This window comes from Brachypodium distachyon, chromosome 1, assembly GCF_000005505.3.
Source record: "Brachypodium distachyon strain Bd21 chromosome 1, Brachypodium_distachyon_v3.0, whole genome shotgun sequence".
Taxonomy (NCBI): Eukaryota; Viridiplantae; Streptophyta; class Magnoliopsida; order Poales; family Poaceae; genus Brachypodium; species Brachypodium distachyon.
In genome coordinates, this window is record NC_016131.3 from 63,765,845 (window position 1) to 63,783,204 (window position 17,360).

Genomic DNA, 17,360 nt, shown 5'->3' on the forward strand with positions numbered 1-17,360 from the left:
GGAACTCAAAATGCATGGTCCAGACTCCAGAGAGCTGAATGTTGCAGAGACCGTTGCCATTCACTGCTCGCAGCTGGCATTTGCTGCATGCCTGCATCACGGCAGGAGCGTCTATTGGTCACATTGATGCGTGTTGATGCAACGAGGTCAGTCAAGTTGGCAGGAAAGTATCACCTGTTCTCGAGGTTTTGTTTTACCCTGTGGTTTGGTTGAGAAGTTTATGCACGACACGATAGGAGGCATCGTACAATGCTGAACCGAGCCGATGTGCCAACCCAACCGCAGGTGGAATGCGTCGCTGCGGGCAGATCCCAGACACACCCATGGGCCTAGTAAGCCCATGAAAACGAACACCAGTTTTTTCAGTTGTAACCAGAGCTGTGTAGCTTCAAAACTGGCCCCCGATTTTCCCTCCTAGCCTTCCCCTGCCCACCGGCAGCGAACGGCCAGAAACAGAGCACCCTGTTAAGAGCCCTCCTCTCCCGCCTGCATTGCAATAGGGAGTTTAGCTAGCTATTCTTTGCAGCACTGGCATGCACGACGTACCCATGGCCCGGCCTACCCTCCTCCTCCCCTGCATCCTCGCTGCTGCGTCGGCGGTTCTGTCGTCGCCGCTCTTCTGCGACGCGCACGGCAAGACGTCCGGGAAGAGCGCCGACATCGTCAACGGGCCCCTCCTCACCACCAAGCTCAACGCCAAGCGCACGCTCATCGTCGGCCCCAACGACGAGTTCAAGACCATCCAGTCCGCCATCGACGCCGTGCCCGTCGGCAACTACGAGTGGATCATCGTCCACCTCCGCTCCGGCATCTACACGTGCGTGCGTACATATGTGCAAGCGTGGTGCGTTGGTTGCTTGATTTGTTGGCTCGTTGATTGATGATCGCGCTTGCTTGCAATGCATTGCATTCGTGCAGGGAGAAAGTTGTGATCCCGGAGACGAAGCCGTTCATCTTCGTGAGGGGCAACGGCAAGGGGCGGACGTCCGTCTCCTACGAGTCCGCCTCCCCGCACAACGCCGAGTCCGCCACGTTCGCCGTGCACGCGGACAACGTCGTCGTCTTTGGCCTCAGCTTCAGGGTACGTGTGCTCCTCTTATTCGTCTTGTTTTTCTCCCAACCTGAATCAGCGGCCCCGGTTTTATCTGCTTTGGTTTTTTATACGACATGCAACCGCAGAATGCGGCCCGCGCGGGGCTGCCCAACAACCCGGAGATCCGCACGGTGGCAGCCATGGTGAGCGGCGACAAGGTGGCCTTCTACCACTGCGCCTTCTACAGCCCCCACCACACCCTCTACGACCACACCGGCCGCCACTACTACGAGAGCTGCTACATCCAGGGCAACATCGACTTCATCTTCGGCGGCGCCCAGTCCATATTCCAGGCAAGCACCGCACGCACTCTTCTAGAGTAACATCTCACCAGCTGCTCCGCACACATGCATAAACGTGACATGGTCATCTCAAATGCTGTGCAGACGACGGAGATCTTTGTGAAGCCCGACCGTCGGACGCCGATCCTGGGGTCCATCACGGCGCAGGACCGCAAGGTGGAGCAGGACAGCGGCGGCTTCGTGTTCCTGAAGGGCAAGGTGTACGGCGTCGGGGAGGTGTACCTGGGCCGCGCCAACGAGGCCTACTCCCGCGTCGTCTTCGTCAACACCTACCTCTCCAAAACAATCAACCCGGCAGGCTGGACCAACTACGGCTACTCAGGCAGCACCGAGTAAGCTAGCCGGTGCTAATGAGACCTTGACTCATTTGACTGATGCAAAACATAATTCTGAGACGGTATGTGTTCATTCGTTGCTGCAGGCATGTGACGCTCGGGGAGTTCAACTGCACGGGGCCGGGCGCCGACGCGTCGCAGCGTGTGCCGTGGTCGCGGCAGCTCACCCAGGCGGATGCCGCCAAGTTCCTCACCGTCGACTTCATCGACGGCAAGGACTGGCTCCCGGCGTTCTACTAACTGATCGATCGACCCAACCTTGTACACTTGCTCGCTACTCGTGGTTGTAATTGTGCGTTCCGTGATGTCTAAAAGCTAATTGAGGATGAAGGATGGTTTTCTTGTAATACTCCTTAGGACAGTGACAGATTTAATTAACGAATTAATCCTTAATTCTTCAATCCGAACTCTCCAACTTGTGCGTGTTAATTACTGGCTGTTAGAATTGGGTCATTTGGCAGGTATTATGGGTTTTTTTGGGGACGTTGCAAAACCGAATTAATTGACTTGTGGGGTTATATAGCGCCATCATAATTTGTGTGCAACGTCTACAGATTGCATCAGGCATGGATGGGTCATGGGTGGCCGACACGACTTTCAAGTGTTTCAATATTTTGGAAACAAAAAATAGCTAGGAAGAAATCCATAACTCATAGTCTTCTAAATCCAACAAAGTTCACGATCACAATGCACAGATGGGTGAGAAATCAATAGCTCATAATCTGCCGCGCCCAACCAAGTATGATCATGTGCATCTTGTTGTACAAACGAGCTGTCTAAACACCAATACCGTTGTATTGGCTTGATACAACGATACAGATGAATAAAGATTGTCAACAGGGTCCAACAAAGTAGAGGCTACACACAAGCAACAAGTATAGCAATCTATTTACTGCTATACTAATTATAGTCTCTTCAAAAACTCACATCAATTGAACAAAAGATATATGGCCCTAAAATAGCTAATGAAATTGACAGATAATTCAATATGATTGCATACATAAAAACTCAATTACTTTATTCCTTTATGAAGATGATGAATAAGGATTTGCAAACACAAAATTATATTTCCTCAAGCTTAATCGATCATATATGTTCTTTATGTACTCCATTCATGCATATACCATGTAAACGGGACAACCCATTCATGCATGATCATTAGTGGCCTCCACCGATGCCACCACCACCTCCAAAGCCTCCACCACCTCCGCCGCCCAAGCCGCCACCACCACCTGCACCGGCGCCCCCACCAAAGCCGCCACCCGCACCGCCTCCGGATCCTCCCCCGACACCGAACCCTCCGCCAAGACCACCACCTTTGCCACCACCACCGCCTAGTCCACCACCACCTCCAGCGCCACCACCAAATCCGCCTCCGGCACCACCGCCACCGCCGAGTCCACCTCCTCCACCCACACCACCACCTAGGCCACCACCTCCTCCAGCGCCACCCCCAAGTCCACCACCTCCACCCGCACCACCCCCGAAACCACCTCCTCCTCCGGCACCACCCCCGAGTCCGCCTCCTCCTCCGGCACCACCACCGAGACCACCTCCGGCACCACCGCCTCCTCCGGCACCACCCCCGAGTCCGCCTCCTCCCCCGGCACCACCGCCGAGTCCACCACCTCCACCTGCACCACCACCGAGACCACCTCCGGCACCACCGCCTAGGCCACCGCCTCCTCCGGCACCACCACCGAGTCCACCTCCCGCGCCACCGCCTAGGCCCCCACCTCCTCCGAGTCCGCCTCCTCCACCTGCACCACCACCTAGACCACCTCCAGCTCCACCACCAAGACCACCCCCGGCTCCACCGCCTAGACCGCCACCACTTCCGAGGCCTCCACCGAGACCGCCGCCATGCCCAAGTCCTCCACCAAGGCCACTACCGGCCCCACCGCCACCACCGAGGCCTCCACCGAGACCACCACCATGGCCAAGCCCTCCACCAAGACCACCACCCGCACCACCACCAAATCCTCCACCTCCACCAAGACCACCGCCTCCACCTAGACCACCTCCTTTACCGCCTCCAAACCCACCGCCAAGACCTCCACCATGACCAAGCCCACCTCCACCACCAAAGCCACCGCCACCTCCAAAGCCTCCTCCACCGCCTAAGTTCTGCTTCTCCAAGAGCCTTGCCTCGGAGACCACTCCAAGAACAAGTGCAACGGCTAATGCTGCAAGCATGGAGAACCGCACACACCTCGCCACCCTCCCCATGAGAAGCTAGCTGAACAACTCACTGGATTAAGTTGTGGTGTTGCTTTTGTGATGCTTGAAGCGAAGGACGGTGCCTTGCTTATATAGCAACTGAACTGAACCCGATCAAGCGGGCTGGACAATGGTTGGAGCGAAAATCTGTGAGCGCTCGTGGAGTTAATTTAGGTGGTTGGGGGAAGGATGCATGACAACCTAGCAGCGAGGAGAGGAGAGGAGAGGAGAGGCGAGGCCGGGGGATTGAGCAGCCAGAGTCGAAGTACGGGGTCCATCGCGCGACGACTTTTGGTGAAGATAGGAGGAGTCCTGTAGCAGCGTGAGGCAGTCAGGCAGCGCCGTGGTAGTGCCCGTTGATTTGGGTTGGCGAGGAAGCTAAGCACAGGCGCCGGTGCATTTATGTTCACGCGCTCGGCTTGCTGCTCAACTAAAATTGCGCCAGGCGCGCGCGCGGCAGATGCATGTTACCTTGTTGGGTATGAGTAGAATATAGATCATGGATGCATGTGGATACCTATCCATTCCACAGTAGCTAGGCGTTCATGTTGTTAAGGACGAACTGAGATTAAGTGAAAGACAAATTAAAAGGTCTTCTACCTATATTAGTTAAGCTGTCTCTTAAGCTGTGGGGTAGCTGGGCGAGCTAGCTGGCCAGCTTAGGTAGCAGCTGGGAGTTTACTATGGCTGACCGTTGACACTTTAGCAGCCACGGCCCACGGTTCACAACATACCCCGTTCGTTCAAGCCTTTTCTCGTCAGGTATCGACCAATTTTGCGCGCGCAGGAAAGTCCAGTTTGGTCATGCACAAGTTCAAAGAAGAGTTTGTTCATGCACGACTGTTCAATTAATCAGTCTGGAGCTTTCCGAGTATATATCAGTAATTCAGTACAGTAGTACACTAGAAAGTACAAAGTTACGGGAAAACAGCTAAACAGGCTACAGCTAAGGCATTTGCTGATGGATATGCACCGGGCCTGTTCATCATCTCTCTGTCTAGACTCTGCATGAGAATCGATCGATTCATCGATCGACGACGTGCCGACCGAGCATTGATAGTGGTCGATCGAAGCACGCTGCCAACATCAATGGTATGAACAGACGACCACGGCGACAAGGCATGCAACAAGTTGATCTTACGATGTCTAACTAACAACAGGAGCTAGCAGGCAAGCATGCATGTGCTGCAGTGCACAAGGAGAAAAGGTTGCACGACGGTGTGCACCATTTGCCTTGCATGCACACGCATCATTTTTAATCTTCCCACATGCGGCTAGGTGCTGGATGCATGCAGATTGTTCCATATGCCTGGGAGGCGTAAATAGAAACAGATTCATGGCAAGGGATCGGGAGGACAAAATATGTATTAGAATACAATCATGGGAGCTGCACAGCTCTCCTTATGCATGATATACAATGTATATATTCATAGCAAGTAAGAACATGGTATGTATTATCCAAGTGGTCATGGCCTATGCTACGAGCTAGGTTACCGTCAGTGTTGATGTTCATTACTCGGCGCCGTAAAACTCTAATCGGACAACACCAGAGTTACCAGGAGTGGCCGGCGGGAATTACATTTGCAGCTCCCGACTTTCTTCTTCCAAGTGATATTGGTTCCGCGGGCTTCTCCTTCTATCTGGGGATCTCAGGTCACCTGACTGACCGAACAGTTAGGCGAGGTCAGCTTTGAGCTTGCCATATCAGCTCCTCTCCCTACTTTCCGCTTGCAGAGGCTGGGGCAGCTCGAGCACAATGAGGAAGAAACTCCGCTCTGACTCCCTGATGTACTGGACCTCACCGCCCATCAATTTGAGGATCTTCCTGCACACACTTAGTCCAATGCCTTCTTGGGTTGTCCAGCGGGAGTTGCTGAACATATCTTGGACAATGTCAGGGGGGAGGCCCTCACCAGGACAGGCAAATCTGGATTAACACACATAGATGACAGGTGATCAAGGTCAGTAGGAGCGACTCCAACTTGACAATCGGTACAAACACAACGGTAATTGAACTTCCAAGCATCATTCACTCATTCATATGTGACGCCATTATAACCATCCTTCAGAAGAACGCTTCCCAAATAAGCAAGTAGAATGCATAATATTTTGTTATGACAGTATTGCGACAAATTTCGACTTCTGTAGCAACATGATTTACGGAAGATAATCCTTTGATCCTTCTCATAGTTTGAGCTATCACAGTTTGAGCTAAAAGACCCCAAGTCCACCGCGGTGCTGATAAAACCAGTAAACTACAATCTGTGCATGTGTATGGAAGTATCTATTTCTATGTCGACTGAGAAATCCACGTGTCTAGGTTGATTACTCATTTTCAAATGCGCAGGAAGATCCAAAGATTTGCTATTTCCTGTCCAACGGAAATTGGGTAATTACTCATTTTCAAATGTTGCAGCTGGACAGTTGCACATTTGTACACCTAAATTTACACACAATTTGGTCTCATAATGTGCAATTTGGTATTAGAAATAAAAATGTATCGGTCGCCTAAGAAATAGCAAATCTGTGTATACATATAACAAAGGTGCTTACTAGGCCAGGAGAATTGAAAAATATGAGCACTATATATTGAACTTCAACGACAGTTACTAAGGGACAAACAAGAAACAACTGGCTGTTGTTTAATTAGGCCTTGATGGAATGCTGTCAGACAGGAATTTGACCCATACAAGTCTAAAGATGTGACTTCGACCCAGAGTGATCACAACAAAGGGCTGTTCGTGGTGATATGGTCCTAGAGAATCAGAGCGTCAACCCAAAGCGATCAAAGTCAAAAAGAGTATTCTGATCCTCCCATCTATCTAATCCGAGGGATAAAACCTGAAGTTGGTTCCTTACGCAATCAAACTGTTTAAAACTTCAAATCACCCTTACCCTCATAACTATTATCTCATTCAGCATATGGTTGATTCCACTTTAGCATTCAACACTAGATCTGTCGCATCACCGATTTAGCATCAAGTAAAAATTAATTGCCGCCATAATTATTTTTTTTAACTTTCTGGATATGTGAATTTGGCGTGCATGCTGGCTAAAAATCATATACATCTCACTGAAAAGCTAAATTATTTTCCTACATTATTGTGCTTGTTAGAATTAATCTTGAGTCTGTGTACGTGTTTGAGTCCGATAGGAATTAGTTTCTTAGTGTGTCCCTTAGGAAGCTAATCAAGTTGTAGTTGAGTACTACTCGGTTTGGAGTCTAACTAGGATACGGGCTAGGTCTTGGATGTGTATATATACGCCTGTAGGGCAGCTACTTTGTATCAGGTCGTGTGAGAGTTTTGAGATTGAGAAGAAATAAAAAGACAAGGCACGACAGGTGCCTTTGGCCATAATCCTGTGGTTGTCGTGTGCGAGTGCGTCTTCATGTGATTCATCCTTGGGAAAACCCAACAGTGCTCTTATATTTTATGTCCCTGGTGGCTAATAGCCACACTTAGGCCTACAACGTCTCATCTCTTTCCTCACATGTGACCTTCTTTCTCTATAGGAAAAATATGTCAAATATGTGTTCGTTACTGTTGTTTTATTTGGGAACACCATTTGACTTTTATGTTTTGATAAGAAAATAGAAACAATGTTGCACTACAGACGACTAGCACATTCATGTCATGGCATATACTGTAATAAAATTATAACACAAAACAACAGCAATAAGGCATAAGATTTTATTCCGACTTTCCTAGTATCTGTGGTTAAAGGTAAAACTATGCCACAAAAGTAACCGATCTAAATTTTAAGTAACTGTTGTCTTGTTCTTAGTCAAATTCAAGTAAAGTTATCCCTTTAAGAAACAAAATATCATCTTCTGGTATGCTTATCAAGAGGCAGGAAAGCAACTAACCTGAAGAGGAAGAGCATTGTTTCTGTTCCATCTGAATTTTGTTTTACGTTTGGTCTGACTTGTATCTCAACCCAGCCATTTTCAGTTGGAGCAAACCGCACCATGCTTAGCAAAAAATCAGACAAAACTTGCTGGATTCTATATTGGTCACCATATGCCGAGGCTTCTTTGATTTCATCAGGGATATCTCGAATAAGTTGCAAATCTCTTTCTCTCAGCAATATCATAACTTGGCTGACAACAGCATTCATGACATTTCCAAGTGAAAATTCACCTTTCTCAAGCACCAAAGAGCTGTAAAATAAGCAAAAAGTTAACTAATAAACTTCTGGTGAACCAATGCTAAAATATGGTCAGACTTAACGATGAAGGGGTAAAATGTCTTGGATCATGGCGAAAATGAGATAGTGCTTCTAGGCTCTAGCCATACACCAGTGAATATATAATGAAATTGCACAAAGTAAATAAAAGACTACACAAAACTGTGACTTAATATACAAAATGGTATTCAGATTAGTTTATATTTGAACTTCGCAGCATGATATGGAAATATTTTGCATGCGACATGATATGGGAATATTTTGCTTGCGACAAGTCTGGTACTTCCTTTGGGTAAAAGTGGTGCACATTCATCGTCCATAATAAGAGCTGAGACGATTAACCAATTGTGCAAGGCAACCAGAAGCATCTCTGAAATTTCAAACAATCAGCTGAAGTGCAACATATGCAAACATGATTGCCAAGTTTATTAAACAAGACTGGATGCAATGACATTTTCAGAGTAACCTCCTTTGTATTGACTTCATTCAAGCACCAGCCAGTTTCTCCAAAAGCTTAAGCTGTAGAGGGACCGGCAACCTAATCAAACTTCAACACTCCCATCTCACAAGAAATCTCAACTAGACCTACAACATGAGCAGCAAGGATCTCATGGACCACTGCGGTAAGCACAGTTCTTTGAGGATCTACTAGGATACTACCATGGAATGACTAGGATAGCACGTACTTCTAGTACTATTTGGAGTTATGTGAGTTGTGAAGTTTGCTTTGAGGTTTTCTAGGGCCATGGTATTTGAAGTAGCAATATTGAGAATCCAGGCAATAACAACAACGCTAACGATGACATGCAAAATATCTTAATACACGCTACTCTTTTCATCTGAAAGATAGGCCTTTTAGGTATAAGAGTTATGTCTTTGTGCCCTAAGCAACACCCATTTACAAACATTATTTGCTTACACTTACAGATTTCCCAATTGTTCTACGACGTGAAGGCTTAATTTTTTTCTCAAACATGGACTCAAATGTGTGTTGCTTGCGTTAGAAGACATCAAGATGATGCAACCCATACAACTCGCCCGCCCAGACAAAGCAAACAACAAAGGAAAATAAGAGCTAGGCTAATCAAATCAACAGACAAAGAAAAACTGTACAGCAACCGCGTGAAGGCTTAATTCTTACTATTCTTTACAAAACCAGAACACAATGTTTGTCTAGTTCTACCAGGAAAGTACAGACCACCAGTTAGCTTGGCCCCCCTTCTTTCGGCAATAAGATTGGTCCCATACTCCCAACTGAGTCACTGGTGGTTATTTTGTCAACCACCAGAAAATATCAGACAAGGTATGCCATACCCAGCTAGCCAGAAATTTGTTTCATCCAACATGCAGTGAGCTGGTAAAAGGGTTATAACCCCTCAGCAAACTATGAAGTATAATAATCTGGAATAGCGGAAGCAGGATATCATGGGACTGTTATCTGTCACCTACTCACCTGGTTCACTGACACACACATCGCACCTAGATTGATATAACTAGTCTTGATCTCGATTCATCTCCTCATCAGCATTGCTCTATGCAACATTTTATTGTGTGATGTTTGATAAGTTTAAGTAGTAATATTTTGAAATGTTGTGTTAGGCAAGCAAATTCACCAGATGGATACCAAGGAGGCAAGGATTGTAATAATGTACTCCCTCCGTTCCATAATTCTTGTCGAAATATTACATGTATCTAGACGGATTTTAGGAATAGATACATCCACTTTGGGGCAAATTTGAGACAAGAATTATGGAACGGAGGGAGTAAATGTCATGAAGGGTTCCTATGCACAAAAGAAATTACAATTTAGAGAAATGCAAAGACAGTTGACCAGACTTCTCTGATAAACAAACAAAATTAGCCCCAGCTGATATTCAAATTATTCCTTGTCCAGGCACAAGTTAGGAAAGAAAAGGATCACGCTCGCAGATATTATTATGCACAGGTGAAGTTAAAAAGGGTTAAGATCAGAATACCGACCCATCCTCAATACGTTGGAGGCTAGCATCCTTTACAATCTTGGACATCTGCTTCTCACAAGCAGTACTAGTTTCAAGAAACTGCCTCTGGTCATCCTTTAAATCAGTCATCTCTAACAGAGAGTTTGTAAATCGGATACCACTGAGAGGGTTCTTTATCTCCTGGCAAATGTAAGCCAGTTCCTTCATCCTGGCATAACACTTCTTTTCTTGTTGTCTCTGAATCTCGAAGGCTTGCTGTAGTTCAGGACTCGCAATCTGCAAGAAGCAAAAGGCGCCTATGGCCTCACCATCCATTTTGCTCCTTGTGTTTGCCGTCAATAAGGCCTGTACATATTTACCATTTTTGTCGAAAAAGGAAAAGGGGAGCTTCTCAGAATCCTGTCCTCCTATAGCGTTGTGAAGGGCAATCATGAACTTTGTCAATGCATCTGGGCCCTTAAGTCGGCAACAGTTTCCAAATACCTCTCCAACCAGGAGCTTACCAATAACTTCTCCTCTCGACCATCCTGTGAGTTTTTCCATTGCCGTGTTCCATTCAGAGCAACAAATATTCTCATCTGAAGCAAATATTGGCGGTATTAGAGGATTGGGGTTGTGTACAATAGCTTTGTAATCCCCTTGTATGTTGACGAATTTATCCATGACCACCTTTTGCCCCGTAATATCTTGGCCGACGAAACAGACGCCGACAATATTTTTAGTGTAATCCCTACTAGAGCAGGCATTGACAATAACAAAAATTGCCCCTTTAGATTGCTCTGGCCCAAATGTCTTCAACTTTATCTCTACATTTTTGTCTTCCTCACCTGCATGAGAAACAAGTTCGTAAATCATGACTACCCAATTCCACCATTTCCCCTTAATAATAATGTAAGTTCATTGTGTGTGACCAGGTAATCTACAATACTATAAACAGCATGGAAAATCCAATTTACTCCATAGTAACTACTCCCACCTTTGATGCACCTACTAAACAAATTTGATATACTTTCACTTTTGAGCATACTTATATACTAGCTCACTTCGATGTGAAATGCATGAAATTACCTGGTAAGAAATATTGTGTAGATGATTCATGCAGAACAGAAAAACAAGGCAAGAGAAACCATGTTAACAGCACTAGTAGTAAGGGTTACCTCTTAAAGCTTGCGAGAGTAGCTTCTCAACTATTTCCTCAGATTCCTTGAAGATAAGATCTGTTACCAATGATTTTCCCATTGCCTCCTCAACTGTGAGGCCAGTCAGCTCAGCAACCTTTGCATTCCACCCATTTATACATCCATCAGTATCAACTGCAAAGATGGGTACTGTAGCCGTCTCGATCAACCGAACCATCTCCCTTGCAACTGAGCTGAGCTCATCTATGCCCCGCAGTTCTAGTTCCCCAAGCTGAACCTGACCATCGACAATGGCTTTTGAGTTACTAGTGCCCTCTCGTGCATCTCTAAAGGAGTCACGCAATATGAGCTGCAAGGAATGTATTGCGTCCATCTCAGCATTCTCCCACGGTAAGCTCCTACTCTTCACCACTTCCAGAAATGCCTTGAAAGATGATCGTGGGTGCATCCGCTGTCCATCATCCTTATCCTCTGGATGATGCTTTGCACCACCCCATTTTATCTCCTTGGCTGTGTGTGACCGGAACCAAAACAAATAATCACTTGGCGTGATATAAGCTACTGCCATCCCGCACACTGCATCCCCTAATGCAGTAGCACCTGAGTAGCCTGCATCAGCCAGGCTATCTGTGCTGAGCCCTGTCGAGTCTCCATGGCACACCGTCAACCACTCGATGATATCCTTAATCTGAACCTCTGTGGGAGTAACACCTAGTGGGTAGTACTTCCCATGGTAATACAGCGCAGCACCATCACACTTCACAAGGTCCATTATGCTCGGGCTCTGTGTGACAATGCCAGTCGGTGAATCCCGGAGTAGCATGTCACAGAGTAAGGTCTGTGTTCTAAGAATGTGTTTCTCTGACAGCTGGTACGCAAGCTGCAGCTCCATGTTGAGCTGAAGCCCAAAGGCCTGCATGAGAAATTCACATGCATACCGCAGTGGGAAAGGGATGCACCGTGGAGATGTATGGTGGCACACCACCAAGCCCCACAATTTCATGGCCGACGGGATGGCGCCCCGCCCCATGTTGTGCTCGTCCTCCCCACCACTACTGATGATCACTGCCATAACGAGAGATGCAATGGAACCCATGTTAGCCATGTACTGTGCATGGCAGCCATGTGGGGAACGCAGCGTCGACCCAACCAAGCACAGTGGCTGTGGCATTGCAGGGTCCTGAATGACCCTCACCGGAGCAGCGTGGCAATCAGCAATCATTCGTACGCGGTTCTGCCGGAACAGGAAACGTGATGCCTGAGGGATATCAGTGGCAGGATAATGCAAACCAAGGTAGGGCTCGAGGTCAGTGCGCCGGCTCTCTGCGAGGACTTCTCCGTGCTCGTCGTCGTGGAACTTGTACACCATGACGCGGTCGTATCCCGTGAGCTCGCGGACGTGCTCGACGACCGTGTCGCAGAGGAGCTTGACGTCCCCGCCAGGGAGCGCCTGGAGGCGGGAGATGGCGCGGACCGCGAGCTTCTGGGACTGGACTGCCCCAGCGATAGAGAGCGCGGGGTCCTCAGTGCGGGCGGGCTCGAGGTCGATGACAACGCCGACGTCGATACGGTGGAGGATGGCGTAGAAGGGCTTGGATGAGACCCTGGAGTGGATCCAGAGCGGGTTGAGCAGCGAGATCTCGCGCGCGGCGAAGGCGCGCTCGAGGAGGACACCGGACGGGGGAGAGAAGAGGAGGCGCGAGTCGGCGCCGAGAGAGACGGGCGGAGGCGCCGCGGAGGAGTCGAGCGACGGGACGGAGTGGTGGGGCGATAGGTCGAGCAGGTCGGCGGCGTTCTCGGAGAAGGCGAGGAGGCGGAAGGAGGAGTCGTCGGCGACGGCGAGCGTGCAGCCAAAGGGCTGGATGTGGCCGCCGCGCTGGATGCGAGAGAGGTATGCGGCGATCTGCTGCTCGGAGGAGGTGCTGGGCGGCGCGAGCAGCGACTGGGAGTAGTCGAAGCTGCGTCCCGACGCGCCCGACTGCTCAAACACCGCATGGAGGCCCGCATCCAGGGTGTACTGCGCCACTGCCTTGGAGACCGACTCCGTTGCTGCGGCGCTCGCGGCCGCGCCTCCCCCTCCTCCTCCTTCTCCTCCTCCTCCACCCCCTCCCCCTCCGGCGCGGGACGTGCTCCCGCCCGAGGACTGCGTGTAGTGGTGCTGCTGCTCCGCTTGCCGCGACGCCGCGGGCCGCGCGGAGGAGGGGGAGCGCGTGGGCGTGGCGCGGCTGCCCGAGGCCATGGCGAAGGTGCGGGGTGGGAAACAGGTCTGGATTAGGCGGCCGTGTCCGTTTGCGCACGCTCGAGCTCGTCCGGTAGCTTGCCTCACGGCTCAGCAGCTGTTATTGGAGACATTGATGGGCTTTGGGAGTGGGACTGTGGAAGGATAAAAAGATGGGAGCGACTCGACTTACAGAGGATGAGGTGAGGATACTTGAGCAAGGCGCTGCTGGACCGATGACGATGCGGTGGCTCGAAAGGTAAGGGATAGAAAGAGTGTGCCGTGCTCTCGCGCTGGAGATGACGACGAACTAACGTGAATGGAGCTGCCTGCTATTTATTTTTCTCTTTTTGAAACTGCTAATGCTATCTTCACACAGTAAAGTCGCACTTATACATTATTCAACATTAATAACTCGTTTGGCACCATCGTTTGGGCTCAGAATCCAGGAATTCATTTTGAATTTCAGAAATGAATTTGTTTGGTTGCCACGGAATTAGTCACAAGAATTCAATCTCAAATTTCATGAAATTGCACTATAACTAACTCCAATTTCTTTACAAAAGGCACCATTTCTTTGGACTTGTCTTTTACTCTCTAAATTCATGTGGTAGACAAACATGATTTTTGAACAAGGAGTTCAAATTGAACCAAATGAAATCCTATCAAAAATTGAATTTCATTTCATTTCTATCAAATGAAATGAAATGATGGTTACCAAACGGGCTGTAACATAATTGTGTTTTACAACTACTTACTCATTTCTTTTCACAAAAGTTGTCGTATTTTGTTTCATTAAGACAAGGCTTTGACCAATGAAAACTTTATAAATATGTGTATTTCATACATGAAATTTATATCAATGGATTCGTCTTTAAAAGTTCTTACTAATGATTATGGTTTCGTATCATATAACTTATATATTAACAAACTAATTCTTGATCAAAGGTTTGTCTTGACGAAATCAAATACGCCAACCTTTGTGAAAAGGAGAGAGTATATGCTAAGGTCTACACGATTTTTTCTTCTCTTAAACACATGTTACAGCACAGACGTATGTACACCTATTTTACGAGCGTCAAACCTGAGAAGATAGCACTGAATTTTATACTAAAATTTGACCAACTATCCAACAAATAAGTTTTACCATATGTGTATATAAAAGTTACTCCGTATACAACTAAAAAATAATTTTCAATACGAATCCAATTGTAACATTGTGTGAACTAGTCTAATCTTAGGGCAAAGTTTATCAAAGAGTTTCATACTGCGTTTGACGATGCTATTTTTGTTAGCGAGAAATAATGTGATCGAACAAATATCCTCAGCAACATTAGCATGTCCAAGCAAGTTTTCTTCGCTGTCCAATGCTTGGTTTACTATTAACTTCGCATCAAAGAGACTCGTTAAAGAAGCAGTGTACGCAATAATACTACGTCACCGTTCCAAAATGCGTCAACTTGGTTTTAAAGTGCGTCAAATTTATATTCGTGACACTTTAAAAGTTTTGAATATATTTGTGTTGGCAAAAGTATTTGATGCATTTTTATTGACAAAAAATACAGTTGAAGTGCTAAGAGTGCGGTTAAAAACCAACATTAACTACATTTGAACAAAGTGTGGCTAGCATAGTGCGGACAAATATCTACCGTGAAGATCTTTCTTTTTTGCACACATGGTCATATTTTTGGGTGAAAATTGTAAATTGTAAGTGCGCGAGATATAACATAAACTATGTAGGAGTACTTTTCCAACTCTATTTGCAAGTTAACGGGAAAGGCTACTTAGTTTTCGTTACAGAAAACTCGGTAAATCTAGGTGCAAGGGCAACTAGTTGCAAAAATTAAAGATTCACTTGAAATCCTTTTTCACCGATTACCTCAAAAGTAGGTAGCCAGGAAGCATGAAACACATGCAAAAGAGAACTTTTATGATACCCCATAATATGCTAAAAAAACAGTAAGCCGTTCATCTTTTTTATGTAAGGTCACGTGAATCGTTGCTCCTTCATACCCCAATAGATGCATATGTGCAGCTGGACATCGCGAGCTTGCTCAACACAATCCAGGCTAAGACCTGGTCATGGGCAACAGCAGGGCGGTGCATGCTGGGGTCATTGCTCTCAAGGTATTTGGCATTAGAGCAAGATTAACGTGAGAGCTAATCTTGCTCCTGTTACACTATTTTATAAAGACTTGGTCAACGTCCTAGTCTCACACAGTTTATGAGAGCTCTTGCTGCAGCTGTCTTTTAACTAATAGTCCATTTCTCTTTTCTCTACTCTTATTTCTCATCCAACTAAGCAAAAATATATTTCTTATACTCTAAAATTCTTGTTGTGGTTTTAGTTCAACCATCTTATTGTATTTGCTCTTATAGCATGTTTACACCACCTTATTGTATTTGCACCTTGTGGTGTTTTTCTCTTCTTAAATTTTTATATTCTTTTCGTTTTTAAATACTTGTCGAGATTTTAGTGAGTAGCTTTATTTATTAATTTTAGTGAGTAGCTTTATTTATTAATGCATCAATATGTAAAGGTCTCAGACAGCTTTTCAGAGAGCTGCGAGCTGGTCCATTCCTTGGCTAGACATAGCACTCGTTATCACGTGGGCGCGCGGAGCACCAAGTTACTGACCATCTCGTCTCGTCACGGACTCACGGAGGGCCAGGAAAAAAGAAAGGGCGACCTGAGGCAGGACAAAGGCGACGGCGACGGGCTCGCGCGCCCGCGGGGGCGAAGCAGCAGCAACCACCGAGCGCACCCGTCCCCGGTCCGAGTCGGCGTGAAACGACGTTGGCCGCGCGCCCACGTGCGGCGGAACCTGCATGGCCAATCGCCGCGCCGCGGCCCATGTGGCGCGTGTACCGCTTGGTCGGCACCGGCCGGCCGCGACACGCAGGGGCGCGCGTGGTACGAGAATAGTGCGTCTGCATGAGTGCCGCGCGCGTGCCTTTCCCTTTCCCTGTCACATCCCAGCGTCCTGCCTCGAACCGCCACTGCCGCCTCCGCTGGTCCCCGGCCCGTTCCAGCGACATCTCTTTCTCTTCCGTTGCGAGATTCCCTCCTGCGCACGCCAATCGGGCACCGCTGGGCACGCCCTGCTTCGCGTCGAAGCTTGCTGCCCTTCTTTGCCAAAATTGATCTTATTAGCTTCTTTTAGGAACATGTGTCTATACGATTAGATTTCGTAATGTTTTTGCTATTTTTTAGATGACTGAGAAATAACTATTTCTTAGTCGATGATAACAATTTTTTGATTCATTTATTAAGATTCGTGTAAAATTAATGTATATCTGATGATAAGAAATTTTTGATTTGATGGCTACGATTGTTAACTGACCGAGAAATAGGCACTCCCGTTTGGTAATAGCAAAAGGTTATGCGTTGAAGTTGAACACCTGTAACTCCGACCTAATATATAAATGCACCGCAAACAACCAAATAGACAAGACAAACCCATAGCCATAGACACATAAGAGCAGTCTACTTGATCAAGACACAGCCACCGATAGGTTGTCGGAGTACTCTACGGATTTGTCGCCGTGTTTGTATTATGTCGATTTAACGCATATGGAATAGCACCCGAGCAAAAGGCTTCCATGAATGTAGTCTTCGACCGAATTCCGTCGTCAAATTCTGCGGTATTCTCTAAGTATTCTACGTCTAATGACGTGTCCTTATTATTTTATAGTGAAAAAATATCGGTTAGCTAATAAGAGTACTGTACAAGGGTATTGGTAAAGTAGACTTGGGCTCAAACCTACGCAAGCTGCGATGGAATACAACCTCGAGAGAATCAGGGGGCTCAATTCAACGTGGAGCATAGTACTACAGAGAGACCTCTTTACAAAAAAAAAAGTACAGAGGGACCCATACCATATGGGTGCGGCCATACGCGAC

At 47.2% G+C, this 17,360-nt stretch overlaps 3 protein-coding genes across 3 annotated transcripts; 1 reads left to right on the forward strand and 2 right to left on the reverse strand.

The window, feature by feature from the left end:
- Positions 1 to 360: 360 nt before the first annotated feature.
- On the forward strand, positions 361 to 2,131 carry LOC100829530 (probable pectinesterase 67). The gene is made up of 5 exons (XM_003558019.4): positions 361 to 817; positions 919 to 1,081; positions 1,180 to 1,386; positions 1,480 to 1,727; positions 1,817 to 2,131. Exons 1-5 carry the CDS (start codon positions 534 to 536, stop codon positions 1,968 to 1,970), a joined length of 1,056 nt encoding a protein of 351 aa, XP_003558067.2. The 5' UTR covers positions 361 to 533; the 3' UTR covers positions 1,971 to 2,131.
- Positions 2,132 to 2,719: 588 nt separating this feature from the next.
- On the reverse strand, positions 2,720 to 4,398 carry LOC100823648 (glycine-rich cell wall structural protein). Its single transcript, XM_024461937.1, has one exon. The coding sequence runs from the start codon at positions 3,957 to 3,959 to the stop codon at positions 2,889 to 2,891; it is 1,071 nt and encodes a 356-aa protein (XP_024317705.1). The 5' UTR covers positions 3,960 to 4,398; the 3' UTR covers positions 2,720 to 2,888.
- An 871-nt stretch (positions 4,399 to 5,269) lies between these two features.
- Positions 5,270 to 13,737, reverse strand: LOC100829838 (phytochrome B). Its single transcript, XM_003558020.4, has 4 exons — positions 11,257 to 13,737; positions 10,119 to 10,926; positions 7,819 to 8,112; positions 5,270 to 5,877 (listed from the first exon to the last, which is right to left on the reverse strand). Exons 1-4 carry the CDS (start codon positions 13,475 to 13,477, stop codon positions 5,655 to 5,657), a joined length of 3,546 nt encoding a protein of 1,181 aa, XP_003558068.1. The 5' UTR covers positions 13,478 to 13,737; the 3' UTR covers positions 5,270 to 5,654.
- Positions 13,738 to 17,360: the final 3,623 nt, after the last annotated feature.